Here is a 25,411-nt window from a genome sequence, read left to right as displayed (position 1 = left end):
CACCGCCATTCATTGCTGATCGTCCCCTATCAATAACCCGTGCCTGCCTTCTCCCCATATCCCTTGACTCCACTATCCCCTAGAGCTCTATCTAACTCTCTCTTAAATCCATCCAGTGACTTGGCCTCCACTGCCCTCTGTGGCAGGGAATTCCATAAATTCACATCACTCTGGGTGAAAAAGCTTTCTCTCTGGACAATCTAAACCCTTTGCAATTTACATACATGAAAAAATCAGTATATAGAGGATGTCATTTCTGGAACACCTTAACAATAAGAACACATGTCAGGATACTATTCGTTTACTGCAGCTCAGCCTTCAACACCATTTACCGAATAAGCTTGTCTCTAAAATCCTGGATCCTGTCTTTTGGGCATCCATCTGCAACTGACCAGATATATCTAAGGGCACTGTGGGAAGCTGGAGAGGAAATTTCAGGTAACCTGGTTGAGATTAACGAGTCATCATTAAATACGGGTGAGGTGCAGGAGAGTGGCAAATGTTGTGCCCTTATTTCAGAAGGGCTGCAGGAAAAAGCCTGGTAACTACAGTCCAGTGCGTCTAACATCTGTGGTCGCAAATTTATTGGGGAGTACTCTGAGGGATAAGATATGCATGCATTTAGATGGGCAAGGCCTGATTAGGGATAGTCAGCATGGTTTTCAATGTGTGAGATCATATCTCACGAATCTAATTGAGTTTTTTGAAAATGCGACCAAAAAAGATGATGAGGTATGAGCTGTAAACGTTGTATATATGGATTTCAACAAGACTTTTCCACATAGTAGGCTGTTTTGGAAGGTTATATCATATGGGATCCAAGGAATGGATACCTGACTGGATAGAAATGCTCCATGGAAGGAAGCAGAATGTGGCTTTTTGGATTGGAGGCCTGTGGCTAGTTGTGTGCCTCAGAGTTCAGTGCTGTGCCCATAGCTTTGTCATTTATATCAATGATTTGGATGAGAACGTACAAGGCATAATTAGTAAGTTTGCATATGGTATTAAAGTGGGTGGTGTTGTAGATGGTAAAGTAATTTTTCAAAAATTGCAGCAAGATCTTGATTGGTTGGGCAGGTGGACTGAGGAATGATTGATGGAGTATAATACAGACAAGTGCGAGGTGCTGCATTTTGGAAAGTCTAACATGGGCAGGACCTACACAGTGTATGGCAGGGCTCTGGGGAGTGTATGGAATAGAAGGATCTATGAATGCAGATACATTGTTTGTTGAAAGCAGCAGGTAGATGGGGCCGTCAAAAAGGTTTTTGACACATTGGCCTTCATTAGAGCATTGAGTATAGAAGTAAGGAGGTCAGTTATATAAGACCGGTGAGGCCACATTAAGAATATTGTTTTCAGTTCTGGTCACCAAGTTATAGTCAAGCTGGAGAGGGTGATGAGAAGATTTACAAGGATATTGCCAGGACACAAGGGCCTGAGCAATAGGGAGTGATTGAACAGGCTAGGACTTTATTCATTGGAGTGCAGGAGGATGAGAAGTGACCTTATAGAGATCATGAGAGGAATCGATCAGGTAAATGCAGAGAGTATTTTGTCCAGAGTAGGGGAATCAAGAACCAGATGACATACATTGAAGGTGAGGGAGGTAAGGATTTAATAGCAACTTGAAGGGTAACTTTTTTTACACAAAGATACAGAATGAGCTGCCAAAGGAGGTAGTTGGGGCAGGTACTATAATAACGTTTAAAAGGCTTTTGGATAGGTACATAAATAGCATAGGTTTAGAGGGATATGGGCAAAGCGTGGACTGGTATAGATGGGGCATGTAGGTCGGTAGGACCAAATGGCCTGTTTTAATGCTGTTTGATTGTATGACTTTAGCTTCTGGATTTCCTGACAGTTAGTTAGAATTGGTCAGTACATTTTCTTCATCCTCAATACTGGTGTTCCCCAAGACTGTATGCTCATTCCTCAGCTCTATTCCCTGTACATAAATGATTGTGTGGCAAAGTATAGCACCAACCTGATATTTAAGTATGACAACACTATTGGTTAATGGATCAACAACAATGATGAGACAGAGTACAGGAAAGAGGTTGGGAACCTTGGTCATGGTATGTGGATAGGCATATGAATATACTGGGTATTTACCATCTTAGATGTTTGAGAAGATCTGGCATGTCCACTAGGAATTTCTCAAACCTTTACTGATGTGCTATGGAGATTATTCTGATGGGATGCATCTCAGCCTCGTAAGGCAAGTGATCTGCTCTCGATCACATTAACCTGCAGAGTGTGGTGAACACAGTCTAGCCACTAACCATTGTAGTTTGCAGCCACAGCCATCTCCCTGGCCCTACACTCAGTCATTCCAGGTGCGACAGAGGTTCACCTGCATCTCCTCCAACCTCATCTATTGCATCCGCTGCACTAGATATCAGCTGATCTACATCGGTGAGACCAAGCGTAGGCTTGACGATCGTTTCGCCGAACACCTCCGCTCGGTCCGCATTAACCAACCTGACATCCCGGAGGCTCGGCTCAGCAACTCCCCCTCCCATTCCGTATCCGACCTCTCTGTCCTGGGCCTCCTCCATGGCCAGAGTGAGCAACACCGGAAATTGGAGGAACAGCACCTCATATTCCGCTTGGGGAGTCTGCATCCTGGTGGCATGAACATTGAATTCCCCCAATTTGGTTAGCCCTTGCTGTCTCCTCCCCTTCCCAGCTCTCCCTCAGTCCTCGGGCTCCTCCTCCTCCTTTTTCCTTTCTTCTCTCCACCCCACCCCCCATCAGTCTGAAGAAGGGTTTCGGCCCGAAACGTTGCCTATTTCCTTCGCTCCATAGATGCTGCTGCACCCGCTGAGTATCTCCAGCATTTTAGTGTACCTTCGATTTTCCAGCATCTGCAGTTCCTTCTTAAACCCTACACTCCTCCCTAGAACACCCGGATAAGAGAGGCACCAACGTCAGACTCCTATTCACAGACTACAGCCTATTCACAGACTACAGCTCTGCCTTTAACACCATTATCTCATCCAAACATCACCAGAACCAGGAGTCAGCGCTCATCTCTGCAACTGGATCCTCGACTTCCTGATCAACAGACCTCAATCAGACCCCTATACAGGGGACAAATCATCCTGTATGATAATCCTCAACACTGGTGCTCCACAAGGATGCGTTCTCAGCCCCCTTCTTTACACCATGTACGCCTACAACTATGTACAAATCTAATTCAATATACAAATTTACAGGCATCAAATAATGATGTAGAAGTACAGGAAGGAGATCGAGAACCTCATGACCAGGTGTCGAGACAAAACCTTTCTCTCAAGTCAGCAAGACAAAGGAGATACTGATCGACTCCATACCATAGTTTACATTGACAGTGCTAGAGTAGAGATGGTTGAAAGCTTCAAATTCCTAGTAAATATCACCAACAACTTCTCTGGGACCACCTATATTGAAGCAATGGCCAAGAAAGCACACCAACACCTTGACTTCTTTAACCGGCTTGGGAAGTTTGGTATGTCCCCAACAACTCTCGCCAACTTCTACAGATGCACCGTAGAAAGCATTTTATATGGATGCCCCGCAACTTGGTTTGGGAACAGCTCAATCCAAGACCGCAAGAAATTAAAGAGAATTGTGGACACAGCCCAGATCATCACGCAAACCAACTTCCCTTCCATTGATTCCATTTACACCTCACGCTGCCTCGGCAAGGCCAGCAACATAATCAAGGATCAGTCACACCCTGGCCATTCCCTCTTCTCCCCTCTCCCATCGGGAAAAAGGTATAGAAGTGTGAAAACACACACCTCCAGATTCATGGACAGTTTCTATATTGCAAACAACAGATGCCCCAGCACAGATCCCTGGGGAATTCTACTGGTCACGCCCTTCCACCACAACCCATCATTAAGCAAAAACAAAAACAAATGTAAACACTGCTGGTGGATATGTGGAGATACAGAGGTGCTGGGTGTACAGAAGTGTGACCGTTCATCAGGATATAAGATGATATAAATTCATATGTCCAACATATAACCTACCCAGGAACGAGTAGGTTATCCTATGATGAATGTTTGTCGGCACTGGGCCTGTACTCGCTGGAGTTTAGAAGAATGAGGGGGGACCTCATTGAAACATACAGAATAGTGAAAGGCTTGGATAGAGTGATTGAGGAGAGGATGTTTCCACTCGTGGGGGAGTCTAGGACTAGAGGTCATAGCCTCACAATTAAAGGACATTATTTTAGGAAGGAGATGAGGAGGGATTTCTTTAGTCAGAAGGTGGTGAATCTGTGGAGTTCTTTGCCACAGAAGGCTGTGGAGGCCATCAGTGGATATTTTTAAGGCAGAGAGAGAGAGATTATTGATTAGTACAGGTGTCAGAGGTTATGGGGATAAGGAAGTAGAATGTGGTTAGGAGGGAGAGATAGATCAGCCATGATTGAATGGCAGAGTACACATGGTGGGCCGAATGGCCTAATTCTACTCCTATTCCTTATGACCTTATTATAGGACAAGCTCTCCAGTATACTCTCTCAAACTAAATATACAGGCAACGTTGTGTTAAAATATGCAGAAGGGCAGTTTATTGGATCAGGAGATAAGGAAAGTCAGACTGTTATTATAACAGCCCAACCAAATTGGGCCAAGCATCCTGGAAACTGAACTAGTGAATTTAATGCATGGCTGTGTTAAGACCTGCTGCATTAGAAGTCAACAAACCCTGCCTTACAAGCTGATCTGATAATCGCAAGTGACCCAGATAACATACTGATAATAAAAGTCACAGCACTGTTGTGTAACAAGATTCAATTACGCAGTTTCCAAGATAAGCTGATTTTCTGTACTGTTAGTCAGGCATATACATTTAAAAAATATCCACCTCAAGGCAAAACAGATGAGCTGAAACAAATCATCTGATGATGGACTCAAAAATAAATTAGGAATGGCAGTTGAAAATATAAAAATTGCAGATACTGAAAAAATAAAATTCAATAAAAAATGCTGAGTTAAGTTCTGATGAAAAGTTCCAGATGAAATATTAACTCTCTCCACAGGTGCTGCCTGACCTGTTCAGTGCTTCCTGCCATGTGCGGATGTGGCGTAGAAGGACGAGAAGCTGAAGCAAAGAAGTGGAAGCCAAATAACCGAATGGAAACAAAGCCGAAAAGCCAAGTAACCAAAAGCGCTCAAAGCCGAAAAGCCAAATAACCGAAAGGGCGGGACGCCTAAAATCTAACTAACCGATAGGGTGGGATGCCTAAAATCTAACTCACCGAAAGGCCGCTATGCCGAAACGCCAACTCACTGAAAGGCTGCGTCGCCTACAAGCCAACTCACCGAAAGGGCGCTCTGCCGAAAAGGCCGGGGGGGGGGGCGGGACTTGTCAGCGATTGGTCCAGACCCCACGTCCATCACATCACTGGCTGGTGAAGATGGGAGGGTGGGGCTCATTTTCCCCACACAAGCCATAGGTGACTGGGCACTCTCAACCCGAGCACCAAGTGGTAAGCGGCTGAAGGTGCGCATCCCTCGGGACAGCCCCCACTCTCTCATGGCCGCCTTCCGTTGTCTCCCCCATGCGGCCGCACTGTGACGGGCTGTGGTTCAGCAGCGCGCACCCACACACACGGGACCGGGTGGAGCAGAGGTGTGGGACAGGCTGGTTCCTCTGCCCACCCAGAGTCACTAACCACTGCCATTGGACACCAACCCCCACACCAGGTGATTCACCCCCCTGACCCCCGGACCACGATACACACACGGGGTGATTCACCCCCGACACCCACACCAGGTGATTCACCCCCCACCACGGCCGCGGGGACAGACGGCTCGGGGCATTGGCAGCCATAGTAAATCACTTTTAAAACATGGGGGGGACACACAAATTCCCTGGCGGGCTGATGACAATGAACAATTTTATCTCCTCCCACTCCTCCCCCCCCCCCCCCCCCTTGACAACAAGAAGCACATTTTATTTATTGTTTAAACATAGTAATACCATCTGATTGCCTGCGTAACACACACAACAAGCTCCCACGCACAAAACACCAGATAATCTGTAATCTATTCTAACTGAAGATGGACACAAAAAGCTGGAATAACTCAGTGAGTCTGGCAGCATCTCTGGAGAGAAGGAATGGGTGACGTTTCGGGTCGAGACCATTCTTAATATCTGAAGACTGAGTCTGAAGGGTCTCGACCCGAAATGCCACCCATTCCTTCTCTCCAGAGATGCTGCCTGTCCCACTGAGTCACTCCAGCATTTTGTGTCTATCTTTGGTGTGACTGTTGTCTCATTTCATCGGCTTCATGTATTGCGCGCATGGTAGAGACGCTAGACGTTTACATGCCGCTTGCATCTATTCATCCACGTGTGATCTTAATGAAATCTCACATCTTTGCAAGGGAGATATGGAATTGATGCAACCACCGGCTAAAGCAAAGGTGTAGTTAGGACCAGGAAATAATCTCACCACTTAATTAAGCAGGTTCCTGAATGTAAGAACCAAAGATCCGAGAGGAGCAAGATAGACCACTCCTCCGAAATCCAATGGCCTGACGTGTAGTTCGTAATGGACATCATGGCCGCCATTTGTTTATGCCAAACGCGACATCTTTGGTAGCAGGGACGGACTCCACAGATATACAATCTGCTCTTACATCAGGTTGCAGGGAAGAGCAAAGATATTAGAGGCTCCTCTAGTATCTTTGGAGGAAGGGGACATTTCCTCCACTCCTGAGTTGATCCAGGACTGATTCTCGGTCCCCTCGATACCAGATGAAGGCGGCCGGCACCAGGCTCTCTGTCCGGCGGGAGAGCCTCAAGCGTCTGCCTGCGGTCGGCGCTCCTGAGGCAGCGGGCAATGGTCCTCTAGTATCTTTGGTGTCATCCGTTCCAATGATTGATCCGCTCTATCATGTTTGGTGTAATCAGTGTTGTAGGGAACAGTGTTTTATATAGCATCGATAACTTCACATATTTAGTTAATATTATTGTAAATTTTATTAATATTATTGTAAATTGCAGCTCAATAAAATGGCGTCAACAACCACCCATGTCATACTACGCTTTTATCGCAGAGTGGCGCATCTTGCTCTGCTCTATAATCTTTGGTAAGAACTATTTATACATGTAACATTTTAGTTTTTAAAACAATGTAACTCTTATTTTGAGATTTAATTCCGACCCCGTCCTGTGGGAAGGGCTTGCGGCAGCCGGTGGTTTACATCCATTCCATGCGGGGGGGGGGGGGGGGGGGGAGTGGGAGGAGATAAAATAGTTTGTTGTCTGTCATCAGCCCGCCAGGGAATTTGTGTGTCACCATGTTTCAAAAGCGATTTACTATGGATGCCAATGCAGTGGCCGGGGTGGGGGGTGAATCACCCGGTGTGGGTGTCGGGGGTGAATCACCCGTGTGTGGGTTGGGGTCCGGGGGGTCGGGGTCGGAGGGGGGGGGGTGAATCACCCTGGTGTGGGGGTTGGGGTCCGACGGCAGTGCATTGACTGATTCCTGGGATGTCAGGACTTTCATATGAAGAAAGACTGGATAGACTTGGCTTGTACTCGCTAGAATTTAGAAGATTGAGGGGGGATCTTATAGAAACTTACAAAATTCTTAAAGAGTTGGACAGGCTAGATGCAGGAAGATTGTTCCCGATGTTGGGGAAGTCCAGAACAAGGGGTCACAGTTTAAGGATAAGGGGGAAATCTTTTAGGACCAAGATGAGAAAAACATTTTTCACACAGAGAGTGGTGAATCTGTGGAATTCTCTGCCACAGAAGGTGGTTGAGGCCCGTTCATTGGCTATATTTAAGAGGGAGTTAGATGTGGCCCTTGTGGCTAAAGGGATCAGGGGGTATGGAGAGAAGGCAGGTACAGAAGGCGTTTCCTGTCGGGGACCGCCCAGAACCTCGGCTTCGGCAGCGGCACAGCGCTGGAGCGTTGGAGCGCTATCGCGGAGCGGAGCGGGCGATGCCCTACCCGGGTCGCCGCGCTGGAACTCCAGTGAGCTGAGACCGCCGAGATAAACATCGCGGAGCTGCAGGTCTGTGGAGCGGCCGGCTGCGGGCGGCGGCGCTGATTTTTCATCGGGAGCCTGGGATCTCTCAGCGAAATCACCAGTTGTGGAGCTCAATCCGGCGCGGCCTTGTTGGCTTCGGAAGCCGCGGCCTCCAGTACGGAAGCGGCCGTTCCAGGTGTCCCATGCCGCAGTGAGGATTCTCCCGACGCTGGAGCACCATCACCCGGTGAGAACGGCCTGGAACATCGGGCCTCCGTGGAGGCAACTGTGGAGGCCTCAATAGGCCCGACTATGGGTGAACTGGGGATGGGGACTGGACATTGTGCCTTCCCTCACAGTGGGAACCATTGTGGGGGCATGTTTTTATGTTTAAATTTCTTTATTACTGTTATGTCTGTATTCTTTCTTTATGTGCTGCATGGCAAGTAGCATTTCACTACACCTAGGTGTATGTGACCAATAAAATAACCTTTGAACCTTTGAACCATCTAGCCTGTCCAACCCCTTAAGAATTTTGTAAGTTTCTATAAGATCCCCCCTCAATCTTCTAAATTCTAGCGAGTACAAGCCTAGATTGACTACAGCATCTTCCCCACCAACGATGTCAGGCTAACTGGTCTATAATTCCCTGTTTTCTCTCTCCCGTCTTTCTTAAAAAGTGGGATAACGTTAGCTACCCTCCAATCCACAGGAACTGATCCTGAATCTATAGAACATTGGAAAATGATCAACAATGCCTCCACGATTTCTAGAGCCACTTCCTTTAATGGGTAACAGGGATGAGTGAACATAGCCCAATAATGTTTGTCCTGCTCACTGCTATTGAAAATCATTACATCTCAACATCAAAAGCATCACTAATTTAAGAGCAAATCATCAAATGTTGGATTAGATGCTGTTAATGTTATTTGTTATCCTTGCATCTTGCAGTTGACAACAAGTTGAGAATACCCCTATAACAAAGATTCATAATGCATCAGAAGGTAGGCACAAAACGCAGGAGTAACTCAGCGGGTCGGGCAGCATCTCTGGAGAAAAAAAATGGGTGACATTTTGGGTCGGAATTTACTTCTGACTGAAAGTAAAGGGGGGAGTGGGGGGTGGGGGGTGGAGATTGGGGGGATGGGGGGAGGAATAAACTGGAGGCAAGAAAAAGTCAGAACAAATCAGGGCTGTCAACAGATGACCTCAGGAAGGGTGGATCCATTATGATGCATAATGCACCTTGTCCATAGTGCTGAGATGCTCTATTACTTTGTTTTAATTTGCAAACCAGCATCTGCAGTTTGTGTAGGAAGGAACTGCCGATGCTAGTTTAAATCAAAGATAGACTTAAAATGCTGGACTAACTTAGCAGAACAGGCAGCATCTCTGGAGATAAGGAATATATGACGTTTCAGGTCGAGTCCCTTCTTCAGTCTGATGGTTGACTGCAGTTCCTTGTGTTTTCTTAATGCCACAAACAGCTCATGAACCTGAGCAACTCATACTGAATATCTGATCATACATTTATTCTCCAGGCTATTTAAGAGATGAAAGCCATTTGATTGTGGACCTAAATTACAGGAAAAATATGATTTCTTGGTTTGTTTACTGCATTAGTTTAACAAGAGATATTGTGTATTTTGTTAATCTGGCACATTAACATACGCGTGGCTCTGTTATGCAATGGATCTGTCAAATGCATTTGTTCACGATTGGATATCATCAATCACTGTCTGCTCCATAAGTAACATCTTCCAGCATTTACTGGAAACTTTTTTTACTGCAGCTTTTTACACACATATTGTAGTCACATTTAATCTTTTTCAGGTTTTTGCCTGCTTTAAAGTTCTCAAGCCCTCAGTAAACATTCAATCTTTTATTGAATCGGTCTTTATTTTAAAGCTGCAAGACCAAATGTGTATTTAGATTCAACGAATCTTACAGCTTGGAAACTGTTCCTTCAGCCCAACTTGTCCGTGCCAACCAAGATGCCCCATCTAAGCAAGTCCTATTTGCCCATGTTTGGACCAAAACCCTCTAAACCTTTCCTGTCCATTTAACAGTGCAAATGCCTTTTAAATGTTGTTATGGTGAGTACCCACCTCGTTTATCTCCAGTGGCAGCTCATTCCACATATTCATCACACTCTGAGTGAAAATGTTGCTCCTCAGGTTCCTTATAATCTTCTCCCTCTCACCTTAAAATTTCACTCAGCACAATATTTATGTGCACTGCACAATAGGATAGAGTCATAGAGTGATACAGTGTGGAAACAGGCCTTAAGCCCAACTTGCCCACACCAGCCAACATGTCCCAGCTACACTAGTCCCACCTGCCTGCGCTTGGTCCATATCCCTCCAAACCTGTCCTATCCATGTACCTGTCTAACTGTTTCTTAAACGTTTGGGTAGTGCCAGACTCTACTACCTCTTCTGGCAGTTTGTTCCATACACCCACCACCCTTTGTGTGAATAAGTTACCACTCAGATTCCTATTAAATCTTTTCCCCGTCACCTTGAACCTATGTCCTCTGTGTTCTCGATTCACCGACTCTGGGCAAGAGACTCTGTGCATCTACGCGATCTATTGCTCTCATGATTTCATACACCTCTATAAGAACACACCTCATCCTCCTGCGCTCCAAAGAATAGAGTCCTAGCCTACTCAACCTCCCCCTATAGCTCAGACCCTCTAGCCCTGGCAACACCTTGCACCTCTGTACCCTTTCCAGCTTGACAACACCTTCGCGTAAGATGACATGATCGCATAAGAAAACCAATTGCTAAATGTGATATAGACTTTCTGCAGTGAACTCCAAGTTGCAATTTCAATTCTGAGTTTTGATGGAATCATAGATTTATTACAGCACAGATGATGGCTATTCAGCCCATCAAGTCGATGCTGACCCTCTACCAGAGCAGCTCTCTAGTTCCATCCTCCCCAGGTTTTCACAACAGCCTTGCTAATTGTTCTACCCAAGACTGAAGGAGGGTCTCGACCCGAAACGCCACCCATTCCTTCTCCCTAGAGATGTTGCCTGCCCTGCTGAGTTACTAAGCTAAACCGGTCCTGGTGCCTCGATGGACGCAAAATACTGGAGTAATTGGGCGGGACAGGCAGCATCTCCGGAGAGAAGGAATGGGTGAGGTTTTTGGTCAAGACGCTTCTTCAGACTGCCCTGCTGAGTTAATCCAGCATTTTGTGTCTATCTAAAGTACCGAGGCACCAGGACCGTTTTAGCTTAGTGCAGAGACACAGCAAGAGAAACCAGCTGTTCGGCCCACTGAGTCCATGCTGACCCACTGAGTCCATGCTGACCTTCGATTACCTGTTCACATTAGTTCCCCCTTTCTCATCTACACTCTAGGACAAATTTACAAGAGCCAGTTAACCTACAAACTTGCATGTCTTTGGGATGAGTGAGGAAATCGGAGTACCTGGAGGAAACCCATTTGGTTACTGGGAGAATGTGCAAACTCCACACAGACAGTACCTGTGAGGATCAATCCCTCTGTAAGGCAGCAGTTCTACCAGTTGTGTCACTGTGCCACTGGTAGAAGATGTGGTGGCCTTCAAATGCATACATATTTCGATGCTACTTCTGCGAAATTATTTTGTGCATTTTGGCCTCTAGATCCCATTGTGTACATTTACCAACTTCCCTCCCTCAAACTATTCTTAAATCGTCCCGTGCAAATTAAGACTTTTAAACAGTTAAACAAATTAAACAGTTTTCACTAAGTTGGTTGTAGATGCTGTTCACCTTTGGGTGCATTTAAGTAATGGGATGTGGAATATTCATTAAACATAGAATGATTGAAGCTGTCATTTCTGCAGACTGTATTGCAATAAAAATGACACCTTTTATTCATTAACTGTCATCACAGCAGAAGCAGAAGCTGAATTTTCTAATTGTACTTTGCTTTCTGTTACAACTTCGACTGACAAATTACTTCCATTCTTTAAGCGCAGTATCTAATAATATCACCTAATAATACCAGCAATACCTTGCAACTTCTGCTTCTCTTGCTGATGGATGGCCCAGAAATCATTGCGATGTGTCCAGGTAGATCTGAAAATGGCTGTTCGATGTATATATAATGACCAGTTGGACTTCTCAGTGTGTGGTCAGTAGCTGGGCTTGTACCCAGTGTTGGTGTACTCCCTAGTTTAAGGGTCCAGTCAAAGTTATCATTCCTCCACTGTCTCCAAGAACACAAATCAAATTCGAAATCACAGTATCCCAAATTTGTACCTGCAAGTGAAATATCATATTACATGTTAATAATTGTTTCCCTGCTTATTTTGATTAGAAAATGGGGGAACATGGGTCATGGGCTGACAGATGACATTAGTTTATCTTAGCATCATTGCAATTGCAATCGTAATTAATTTATTAGCCAAGTATGTAAAAACAGACAAGGAATTTGATTTGCCAGACAGAGACAATGTTGGCCGAAGAGCCTGTTCCTGTGCGGTACTTTTCTATGTTCTATGTTTTAGTATTTACAAGAGACGACAGATGCTGAAATAGGGAGCAAAAACAACTGTCGGAAGAACCCACTGGTCAAGGAGCATCAGGCTGGCCTGTGACTAGGGGAGTTTCATTTGTGATATATATAAATGACATAAACATAGATGGGTTGGTTAGTAAGTTTGCAGATTACCCCAAAATTGCTAGGGTTGCGAATTGTAAGGAAGGCTGTCAAAATATACAGCAGGATATACATCAGCTGCAGAAATGGGCAGATAAATGGCAGGTAGACAAAAATGCTGGAGAAACTCAGCGGGTGAGGCAACATCTATGGAGCGAAGGAAATAGGCAATGTTTCAGGTCGAAACCCTTCTTCAGATAAATGGCAGATGGAGTTAGCAAGTGTGAGGTGTGGGAGGTCAAATGTAAGGGAAAAATATAAAATTAATGACAAAACCTTTAACAGCATTGATGTACAGAGGGATCTTAGGGTCCAAATCCATAAATTCTTGAAAGTGGCAACAAATAGATAGAATTGTATGGAAGGCTTATAGAATATTTGCTTTTATAGGTCTGGGCATTGAGTATAAAAGCCACAAAGTCATGATGCATCTTTATAAGACTTTGGTTCAAGAAGTTATGATACAGTCTATAGGACTTTGGTTCGGCAGCATTTGCAGTATTGAGTGCATTCTTGTGCCCCATTACAGGAAATATGTGGAGGCTCGGAGAGGGTGCTGAGATGTTTTACCAGAATGCTGCCTAGATTAGAGGGTTTCAACTACAGGGAGAGGTTGGATAGACTTGGATTGGTTTCTCTGGAACATCGGAAGTTAAAAAGTGACTGATAGAAGTATATAAAATTATGAGATGCATAGATACAGTCAGAACCCTTTTTTTTCCAGGGCGGAAATGTCCAACACTAGAGGGAATAGCTATTAGGTGAGAGTGGGAATGTTTAATGGAGATGTGCTGGACAAGTTTTTTAGACAGAGAGTAGTGGGGGCCTGGAACACATTGCCAGGGGCGGCGGTGGAGGCATGGACATCTTTGGAGTGTGGGAGGAAACTGGAGCACAGAGAAAACACATGGTGTCATGGGTACTACATACAAACTCCGCATAAAAAGCACTCATAGTCAGGATCAAAACTAGGTCCCTGGCGCTGCAAGGCAGCAACTCTACTGCTGTGCCACCATGCCACCCTTAATGTGACAAATATGACTTTATGTGATATGTGACAAATTTGCTTGGCTTTGAAGGTGCAGGTAAATTATCTTGGTTTTCTCCACATGGAACATGAGCCCAAACTTTGGTGAGATCCTGCAAGAGACCCAATGCAGATAGGTAAATACTGGTGATAAGTACAATGATAACACAATATCAGCACATTGAAGATCAATGGCTGAAGCCAAGGAAACATTGATCATTAACAGGAAATGTGCAAGTTAAAAGACTCTTAATTAATTCTGTGCTCAGTGCCAATTCCAAAGAAAATTAACTTTTTATCCTACCCATCAACTGAATCACTCTTCCTTTCCTGAGACTCTAGCAACATATTTTTCTTTCGTGAAGAATGATGTACAAATATTAATTCAGTGTTATTATCTTTATCATTCGATTTCCTATTGTATGTCTGATCAATCTCACTTCTCTTCTTGCAATCTTATTCCTATCCGCAAACCTGCAGTATATTTGGAATTCCTTTTTGAAGCTGCTGCCAGATTTTCTTGTGCTCCGTATTTGCTTTTCTTATTTCCTTATTGAATTCTCTTTTGAACTTTCTGCCATCAGCCTGGTTCTTTAGGATATGTCATATTGGTTTATAAGGCTATTGGTTTATTGTTGCCCCTTGTATAGATATATACTTGTGTAGATAAAGTAAAACATTTTGTTTTGCGTGCTGCACAGGCAAATTATACCATATATGACTACATCAAGTAATTCAAAAGAATAAATAGACAGAGTGCAGAATATAATGTTACATCTACAGTGTACATCTACCGGCCCTGCTGAGTGCCCACCACCCCCATGAACTCGGATGGTCACATCGCACAGACACATTTGCACTTTAGACTGTTTTGACTGTTTTACTGTTTTACTGTTCTTTTTATAAATCATGTTTCTTGGGGTATCTAAATCTAAATGTTATTAGTTGTTTAAGTTATGACATCGGATGGAAGCTTCATACCAAATCTCGTTGCACATATGTGCACTGACAATAAAATATATTATTTGACTTCGGAGTCACGTGAGTGATTCCGTGAAGAACCCGCTCAGCACGCATGCGCGGCATTACGTTCAGCAGAGCAACAGCGGCGCAGCGGGAGTCAGGCGCTCCCGCTACGGAGGTGAAAGAATGGACTGTCAGGTAAGCTGAGGTCGGGTTTTTCTTTCACAGGGAGCCTTCTGCTTTCAGGCAGAGAAGAAAGGCTCTAGAACAAACCTGTCCCCCGCTCAACTCCACGGAGGGGCGTTCCATCTGGGGGGGGGGCAGCAACAGAACAAACCTGTCCCCTGCTCGACTCCACGGAGGAGCGTTCCATCTGGGGGGGGGCAGCAACAAGGCGGTAGGACCGCTTACCCGGCGCTCCGCTATCCGACACCATGCCGAGCCCAGCCCGCTAGCGCCTGAGCAGAGGGCTGGAAGTAACGCCACGGAAGAGGCTTCCGGGACTCCACGGAGGAGCGTTCCATCTCGCGGGGGCAGCAACAAGGCGGTAGAACCGCTTACCGGGTGGTCCGCTATACCCCGACACCGTGCCGAGCCCGGCCCGCTAGCGCCTGAGCAGCGGGCTGGAAGTAAACCTACGGAAGAGGCGTCCGGCCGGTGGCTCCGACTTGTCGGACGGGGACATCTCTCCCCCCGCACGGGGAGGGGAGACAGCCGCCTGAGCCGCTGGAGCGGCACTTGGAGCAGGAGCTCCAGCGAGACGCGCTTCGTGAGGGGCGCTCTCGCAGGGGGAGTTCAGGCACTCCCTCCACAGTGTCTTGTGCACTGTCCATTGCTTCCTCCTTACCCGAGGGTAGCTTTGGTGACCAGGACTGGGCTGGTCAAGAACAGGGGACAATGGCTGAAGATCTCGGGAGTATGCAAGGGGTGCAGGAACAGGAAGAGCTGCTAGGTGTGGTGGACCGCTACGTGGCAGCCCCATGTGCAGGAGGCCGTTAAAAGCCTGACGTCTTCGTTTTCCTCGTTCCGTGGACAAATACGGAGATGACCACAACCTTCATAAACAAATCATAAGACCTGCCATAAAAATCCAACATTTGCGGGGTTGTGCAAAAGCCCAGCCACTGAGCCAGACCCACTGCTCTTTGGCAAAAACCTCACAAAGCATATGAAGGACATGAAAGAGGTTTTACAAAACATTCGGTCTCATGAGGGCAGAGCCGGGATGAGCAAACCAAAAACAATAATTCCTACGCAGCAGCACCCCATCGCGTCCATCAGTCGACCTCTACCATATGGGACTGATGAAAGCTCGGGGTCCGCATTCTATCATCGAAAGTCTTCTTTAGACCAGGGCCCAGAGCGGACCCCATGGAAAATGTGCCACCCCCCAACATCACCGCCACGTCAGACGACGTGCAACACTCGTTGGACCGGCAGGAATCAGAAGAATACCCATAACCATGGAGGTAGGTGGGTCTGGTTCCTACCAGTATATAGAGTAATACTAACACATGGGAGTCTATCACGAGTGATCAGTATATACTCAATGGCATTAGTGGATACAAATACAATTCATACTAGTAAAATTGCCACCAGGTCAACATTCACCCCAGAGGGTATTTTTCCCCTCTCCGTTAAAGAAACGAGAGGGACAAGCTGAACTGGTGAGACCAATTACAAAGGGTATCATGGGAAAACCTGAACCCTTGCAATTCGTATCAAATATATTCACTAAACCCAAAAAAGATGGTGGATGTCGCATCATCATTGACTTAACTTCACTAAATATGTTTGTTAAGTATATACATTTCAAAATGGAACCGGTTGTTACTGCCAAACAACTAAATTCCAAAGGATACTTCATGGCAAGCATTCATCTTAAAGATGTTTACTATTTAGTACCATTCACAAAGATCATCGCAGATACCTGAAATTTACCTGGATGGGGCAGCTATAGCAGTTTAAAGCATTACCCAATGGGTTCACATCAGCCCAAGATTGTTCACCAAGACACTAAAACCAGCTCTGGCAATATTCAGAAGACAAAAACATATTGTCATGGCATATCTTGATGATATCTTAAATGTTAGGCAAGACCATGGAATTCACTATGTTAGCTGTATCAGCTACCAAACAGTTATTCGAAACCCTGGGATTGTCTTACATCCAGATAAATCTAAGTTGAAGCCATCCACTATCATGGACTACTTGGGCTTCACAATTAATTCAGTCTACGTGACTGTAACTTTGCCAAGAGACAAAATAGTTGAATTGGCACAATCATGCAAAAATTTAATGGTCAACAAACTACCAACTACTCGACAAGTAACAGAGTAATTGGGAAAATGGTAACAGCATTTCCGGCTACATAATTCAGACCTTTGCACCAAAAACGACATACAGGTCATTATGATCGTGTCATGAAGTTACCCACTGAAGCAATATCAGAACTACAGTGGTGGGCAAAAAACGTTTGGCATAGTTTCAGCCTATTATCATCACTAACCCTACGTCAGTTATCCAAACAGATGCCAGTGCACAAGACTGGGGAGCAACTAACTCTATATCCAGCACAAGTAGTAGATGGACTAACCCAGAGTCATCGTTACCACTTACACTGGGCATTAATTATCTAGAGATGTTGGGTGACTTTTATGGTTTAAAAGCATATGCATAAATATGCATCACTTGCATGTACGGTTACAAATAGATAATACTACGGTGGTGGCCTACATTAACCATATGGGCGGCATAAAATCGGTATCATGCGACAAGTTGGTCAACACAATTTGGCAATGGTGTGTCCAAAGACATATTTGGCTATCAGCAACTTACCTGCCAGGTAAGTTAAATACAGTGGCAGACACCAGGTCACGTAAATTTAATGACAACATCGAATGGATGTTAAAACCCAAAAAAAGAATTTTCGCAAAAGTTATCAAGCAATATGGCACACCAGATATCGATTTATTTGCATCAAGGCTAAATCACCAGGTACCTATGTATGTCGCTTGGGAACCAGACCCTGAGGCAGCAGCGGTAGATGCGTTCACGCTGGATTGGGGAAATTCTTCTTCTATGCATTTCCTCCCTTCTGCCTCAACAGCCGGGGACTACGCACAATACAAATGGACTCTGCTTCAGGTATTTTGATAGTACCCGACTGGCCTACACAGCCATGGTTCCCAATACTCCATGACATGGTTGTTGAAACTCCGATGGTATTCCCCAGTGACCCAGAGTTATTAATACCCAGTGTCGGGCACAAGCCACCCGTGCCATGAAAAAATCAAATTCCTGGGTTGCAGATTCTGCACAACCCACTTCTGGGACTGGGATTATCATAACAAACCGTCGACACCATGTCAGCATCCCTCCGAACATCCACTAAAAAACAGCACTTGTCCAGCATCAAAAAATGGGAGAAGTAATGCATGGATACAGGGACCACCTACTCAACCGCTACCGTTACCAACGTACTGGAATTCCTGGCGAACCTTCACCACGATGAAGGACGCAGCTACAGAGCCATCAACACAGCTAGAAGTGCCCTGCCTGTCTATTTAAAACCAGCTCCAGGACAACAGGCGATGGGGTCGCAACCGTTGGTGGTCAAACTAATGAAGGGTATTTACAACTCTAACCCCCTAGACCAAGGTACACCCATACATGGGCTGTCAGTGTGGTCCTGACATACCTCAGGGGATGGCCATCAGCCAGATCCCTCAACCTGGAACAATCTATGCTCAAAAACACTCATGTTGATGGCACTTGTATCTGCACAGAGGGTCCAGTCACTACACCTATTGCGACTGGACAGCATGCTCACAGCTCCAGACCAGATCTCTGTCGTTATCCAGAGACTGATCAAACAGAGCAGACCAGGAACACCTAATCCAGTCGTGGCTTACCCGCCAGAACCACGGTTATGTGCCATGACCCACCTACTATCCTACATAGACACAACCAAAATATTCGAGGGAGATGAAAAGCCTTGTGGGTCAGTCATAAAAAACCTTATGGTCGGGTGACGAGCCAAACCATTGCGAGATGGCTCAAGCAGGTGCTAAAAACTGCTGGGATAAACACTAACATGTACAAGTTTTATTCCTCCAGGGCAGCATCCACGTCGACGGCTACAGATTCATTGGTTGATTACGATAACACACTTCCTCCCTCAAGGACTTCGGCAGTGCGTGAAGTAACTGTTACACAGTTTGAAATCACAGAGCTTTGAAGTCTTCACGGAATCACTCACGTGACTCCGAAGTAAAATAGTAAGATTAAACGAGAACTTACCAGTTTGAAGTTTGATCTGTATTTTACGAGGAGTTACGATGAGGGATTACGTGCCCTCCGCTCCCACCCTCAATAATATGGATCAAACTGATAAACTGATGTCTCCTTGTCTTGACTATGTTTATTTCAATAAATGTGTCCATCTGTGATTCCACACCGCTGCTTTGAAGTATGCCGCGCATGCGTGCTGAGCGGGTTCTTCACGTAATCCCTCATCGTAACTCCTCGTAAAATACAGATCAAACTTCAAACTGGTAAGTTCTCGTTTAATCTTTTATTATTATTATTATTATTATTATTATTATTATTATTATTATTATTATTATTATTATTATTATTATTATTATTATTATTATTATTATATCGATGGTGCTATAGTGGAGCTAATAAAAACCGGAAGGTCTGCCACAAGGTAGATTGGAAGATCAGAAATTATCCCTAGCATATGAGAGATCAGGAATCATCCCTAGCATATAAGATTCTGATAACAATGGAGAAGAAGTTATTCTTGAATCTTGTGATAAGTGCTTTAAAACTCTTGGACCTTAAGCTTGACAGCAGAAGAGAGAAGTGAGAATGACTGGAGTTAGAGTGATCCTCAATTATATTGTCTGGTTTCCTAAGGCAACATGAAGTGTAGATAAAGTCAATGGGGATAAGGCTGGTCTGTTCGATGGTCTGGTTTGCATTCACAACTCTCTGCAATTTCTTATGGATCTGGGCAAAGCAGTTGCCATACCAAGCTGTGATGTGTTTGAATAGGATGCTTTCTTGGGTGCATCTGTCGAATTAGTAAGAGTTATTTGAGACATGCCAAATTTACTTAGCATTCTGAGGAAGTAGAGGCATGTGTGTGCTTTCTAAGCTGCAGCACTGATGTAGGTGAACCATGACAAACTGCTGGTGATATTTACACCTATGAACCTGAAGTTCTGGACCATGTCCACTTCAGTACCTGACTGATGCAGTCTGGGCATATGTTCAACCCCACTTCCTGAAGCAGATGACCAGTGCTTTCATTTTGCTGATATCAAGGGAGAGGCTTTGTTTTGACACCGTGCAGTTAAAGTCTTTATCTCTTTTCTGGACTACACCTCGTCATTGTTTGAGAATTTGCCCACTACAGTGGTGTTCTGGTCTTTAATTTTGCTTCATTTTATTGCCGACCTTTTTTTGGTAATCTAGCCAGCTCTATCTTAACTAGCTTTCTCTCTCAGCGGAATTTACCATGAATCAAGGTGAAATATTGCCTAGTTAAATGCCTCCACTTGTTCATTTATAGTCTTACCGTTTACTGGGCTAGATCTGTTCTCATCCTATTAACATTTGCCCTTCTATAATTAATCATTTTTATTTTGGTATAATCTATGTTTTTTTCCCTATTTGGCACAATGGCATGGAGTGTAACATTTTTGGCTCACAGCTTCAGCGAACTGGGTTCAATCTTGATTTCCAGCCTACTCCGTATGGAATTTGTATTTTCTCCCTGTGATCACAATGGTTTCTACTGGGTTTTACCAGCTTTGCCCCCAAATCCAAATGACATGTGGGTTGGGAGGTTCATTGATCACTGGAAATTGCCCTAATGTGTAGGTGAGTGTTAGTAAAACCTGGGGGAGTCAATGGGAATGTGGCCAGGAAAAGATAGGATTAGTGTGGTGTAGTGTTGACATAAATGGATGTTTGATGGTCAAGGTTTGTTTCCATGCTGTATACCTGTAATTCTATGACATTATAATCTTGTGATAATTTTTTTTCTGAGATGTTTCCTGACTGATACATGTTCCACTTGACATTGCTTATTTCTCAAAATCAACTCCAGTAGAAATAGTACATAGAATGGTGCAGCACAGGAACAGGCCCTTCAGCCTAAGTTTATCCAACCTCTCCCTCTTATCCAGGCAGCATTTTGATAAATCTCTTCTGCACCTTCTCCTAAATTTGTCTCCTAAAGAGTCAAAAGCTTCAAATTCCTGGGTGTGCATATTTATGAAGATATTTTCTGGACCCAGCACACTGATGCAATTATAAAGAACACCTCCACTACCTGAGAAGATTGCGGAGATATAAATAATGTATGTGTACAGATATATATATATGTACTGTATGTATATAGATATATGTACTGTATGTATACACTGTATGAGAAGATGTGCATGGGCAGAAATGTGCATGGGCAGAAATCCCGGAGGGGGGGGGGGGGGGGAGGGAGGACAGGGGGCACGTCCCGACCCCCGACATGTTTTGAGAGGTGGGGGACAATCCCCCCATGTTTTGTAATCCGGATTTTGAAATTCATTGAAAAAAAATCTATTAAAAATCTCTGCTTTCCGCGAGACAGTGGGGGTGGGACTGATGACTGAGGGTGCTGATTGGACGAGAGAGATGTCGGTCAGCAGGCAGTGGGGGGGCGGGACATGATAATTCAGCACGATGATTGGAGGAGGGAGGTGTCAGTCAGAGGCGGAAGTAGGGGGTGGGACTGAGGATAGAGCGTGGTGATTGGAGGAGGGAGTTGTCCTGGTGGAGCAAAGATCATAGAGCGGAGCTTGAATCGGCCAGTTCGTGGGGCCTTTCATCATCCGGCGCAGGCTTAAAATCAGCCACGGGTGATGAAAGTTGAAGTCCCCGCCGGGCGATGGAAGATCCTGCAGACGATTCTAAGCCGCGCCACGTGATGAAAGGCCCCACGAACGGGCTGATTGAAGCCCCATGATTCGGGGTGAACGAAGCTGCTGTTGCTGGAGTTCGGAGTTGGTCACCAACCAGGCCAGCTCCCAATGTTATCGTCCACATGCGTGCGTGTGTGTGTGTGTGTGTGTGTGTGTGTGTGTGTGTGTGTGTGTGTGTGCGCACGCGACCGTCAAAAAAAAAATGTCCTCCCCACGTTTTGATAGCGATTTCCGCCCCTGTCAGTATGTGTGTGTGTATAGATACACTGAACTCTTTTTTCTCATTTATTAAAATGTTTACAGTATACTATATTTACATAATCTGTTGTGCTACTGCAAGTAAGAATTACATTGTTCTATCAGGGACATATGACAATAAAATACTTGACTTCCCTAAAACTGCAGTGACCAGAACTGCACAGAAAATTCTAAATGTGGCCTAACCAGAGTTTTATAAAGCTGCAAAGTGACTTCTTGACTTCCTACAACTTATTGATCAAGTGAGTTTTTTCGGAATACTCTTCTTCCTCTTTGGTCTTTATATTATGGCAATCCAACGATATATTTGGATACTATATGCCCTTGGCAATGGTTGGTACATAGAGTCATGGAGTCATACAGCGTGGCAACGTCCTTTGGCCCAACTTTCCCATGGCGACTTGCCTCATCTAGACGAGTCCCCCACAAGGTTTACAAGATTAATTCCTGCAATGAGGGGATTGACATATGAGGAAAGGTTAAGTAGGCTGGAACTCTACTCTTTGGAGTTTAGAAGAATGAGAGGCGATCTCATTGAAACATATAAGATCGTGAGGGGCCTTGATCGGGTGGATGCACCGAGGATGTTCCCAATGATCGGGGAAACTAGAACTAGGGGACATAGTTGCAGAATAAGGGGGGGCTCTTTTAAAACTGAGATGAGGAAGAACTTCTTCACCCAGAGGGTGGTTAATTTATGGAATTCACTGCCCCAGGGAGCAGTGGAAGCAGAAACGTTAAATATATTTAAGTCTAAAATAGATGGTTTTTTAGCTGCCAAGGGGATAAGGGGCTACGGGGAGAGGGCAGGGATATGGACCTAGGTATGGTTAGTATAGTAAGACCTGAGTGATCTCCTGGACAAGTGTCGATCGCCTGGATTGGGGTCGGAGAGGAATTTCCCGGATTTTTTTTCCCGAATTGGACCTGGGTTTTTATCCGTTTTTTTGCCTCCCCCAGGAGATCACGCGGTTCTTGGGGTGGAGAGGGGTGATAGCGGTATAAAGGGGAGGGTAGTGTCTTGTGTTCTGTGTCTTGTGTCTACTGTTTGTGGGTAAGTGTGTCTGTTTAGTGTTCAGCCATGAGCGAATGGCGGTGCGGGCTCGACGGACCTGGTGGTCTACTCTCGCACCTACTTTCTATGTTTCTATGTTTCTAAGCCAGTGTATTTCCCATATTTCTCCAAACCTTTCTTATCCATGTACCTGTCCAAATGTTTCTTAAAAAAGCTTTTTTTATAATGTCTCTACATAACTGGTCCTCAATATCCTTTCCATAAGTTGGTACTGATGGACTAGTCCTTGCTCTTTAGAATACTTGCTCTTTAGAATATAAAATAAGGTCAGTTTTATTATATGCAAGGAGATGAACGCTAAAGACTAAAAGCCCTGTCCCACTGTACGAGTTCATTCCAAGAGCTCTCCCGAGTTTGCTCTGATTCGAACTCGGAGATTTACGGTAATGGCCACTCGTCGGTACTTGGGGCTCTCGTGGACATTTTTCAAAATGTTGAAAAATCTTCACGAGTCTTCCCGTGCTTACCTGCCATTAGCGAGTCTTCCCGAGTACCTGCCGTTAGCGTTACGAGCCGCTAATAGACGTCCCCGAGCTTCGACATACCCGCTACGTTCATTCTCCGTGCTTACCACGAGTTTGATTTTTTTTAACCTCGGGAGAGCTCTTGGAATGAACTCGTACCGTGGGACAGGGCTATTAAGATAGTTTGTGTTTGGTAAACATACGCAGTTATCATTGGTCTTAACATCAGCCCAATTTTTATTATGAGCCAATCAAAGTAATTTGGCAGAGTCGTCTCACATTCCATTCTCAAGACATAAAGTGAAACAATAAATCCTCTGGGTAACACATTTATCAATAGCCTGACAGTTGGCGGAAGATTAAATCATGTGTGCTTTACACAAACGTGATTAATTACTTACTGCAGATAACTGGATGTTCATCAGAATGATCAGCACAATCGTTGGTGAAGTCACAGAGCTGATCTTTGGGGATGCAATATCTGTTGGTACATGAATACTCATCAGAGTTGCATTGTTTGTCTGGGATCAGAAGAGCTGCACAATCTTCAAAGGAAATATCATCCACTGTAACATCACCCATGTAACTCACACCTCGCTTGGCTCGAAAGAAAACCTGCAAACGTATTATAAACCATCAGTATTTATGTTAATAAGCTTCTTATTCATGGTACAAAGCAAAACTTAAGAAATAAGAGCTAAACACTAAAACACAATCCATCCGGTGATATGTCACCAAGGCCTTATAAAATTCCATGAAGACTTTCTTAGTCCTGTATTCAAATCATTTCATAATAAAGACCAACATGCCATTTGCTTTTTCATTAGCTTGTTGCACCTGTTTATTATCTGTGAATGTCTTATGTACAAGCACACCCCAGTGTATTGGCATTTAAAATAACTGTGACAAATTGGTCTTTTTGTTAAAACGGGTGAGATTTATTTACAATCTATATTACTAAATCTCTGATCTTGACCGCTTTTGGCCGACTGTGCTGCGATTTCTGAGAGAACGCCGCCACCTACGGCCGTCATATTTGGCCACCTCGCTCAGAGCCCCCCTCCGCCGTATGAGTGCGGAGGATTTTTTCCGTCGATGAAAAATGAGAGAGATATTAATGTTTTTACAAAATTCCCCATTCTCTCTGCTGCCCCCGCTGGCGGCAGGGGGAGGGACTATAAAACCAGGAAGTGTCGTGCCTCACTCAGTCTCTGTCAGACCCAGGAAGCGAGAGGGTCACGGCTCTCTGAGCTGCGAATAACACTGAACGCACGTCTACTCCACGGTGAATCCCCTCGATGCGGCTGTAAAGTGGCTGCAGCCCTTTATAAAAAGTTTGTGTTCACAAAATGAATTTTGGTTGTCGGGTGTCCGCAGCCCAATTGTTTGCCTCGCCTTTTTTTAACAAGTTTGTGTTCACAAAATGAATTTTGGTTGTCGGGTGTCTGCAGCCCAATTGTTTGCCTCGCCTTTTTTTAAACAAGTTTGTGTTCACAAAATGAATTTTGGTTGTCGGGTGTCTGCAGCCCAATTGTTTGCCTCGCCTTTTTTAACAAGTTTGTGTTTACAAAATGAATTTTGGTTGTCGGGTGTCTGCAGCCCAATTGTTTGCCTCGCCTTTTTTAACAAGTTTGTGTTTACAAAATGAATTTTGGTTGTCGGGTGTCTGCAGCCCAATTGTTTGCCTCGCCTTTTTTAACAAGTTTGTGTTCACAAAATGAATTTTGGTTGTCGGGTGTCTGCAGCCCAATTGTTTGCCTTGGCTTGGCTTTTAAAATCGTTGCAACAGTTGGATGCCTGCCCAAGCATCCATACGGCCCACAATGTCTATACTAGACCTCTGAAAACCAGTACCTTCGGCCCAGAACACACATACTAGCGCAACAGACAGCCCCCCCCACTGGCGAGCAGTATTGGAATTGGTGGAGAGGTGGAATATTGCGTTGGTGACCAGCCCTCCCGTGTGATGCTGGGACCCAACGGGTCCCACTTAGTCTAGTTAGA

At 44.9% G+C, this 25,411-nt stretch overlaps 1 protein-coding gene across 1 annotated transcript in view; it reads right to left on the bottom strand.

Moving 5' to 3' along the window:
* malrd1 (MAM and LDL receptor class A domain containing 1) overlaps positions 1–25,411 on the bottom strand; it is a 343,320-nt gene that overhangs the window by 195,390 nt on the left and 122,519 nt on the right. The window contains exons 21-22 of the mRNA XM_033040137.1: positions 23,809–24,022; positions 11,999–12,246 (exon numbers count right to left, since the gene is read on the bottom strand). Coding sequence (XP_032896028.1) covers positions 11,999–12,246; positions 23,809–24,022 — 462 coding nt within the window. The remainder of the gene's footprint in view (positions 1–11,998; positions 12,247–23,808; positions 24,023–25,411) is intronic.

Source organism: Amblyraja radiata, chromosome 2 (assembly GCF_010909765.2).
Source record: "Amblyraja radiata isolate CabotCenter1 chromosome 2, sAmbRad1.1.pri, whole genome shotgun sequence".
Lineage (NCBI taxonomy): Eukaryota > Metazoa > Chordata > Chondrichthyes > Rajiformes > Rajidae > Amblyraja > Amblyraja radiata.
The sequence above is the reverse complement of the archived record's forward strand: the minus strand, read 5'-3'. Positions and strand labels throughout refer to the sequence as shown.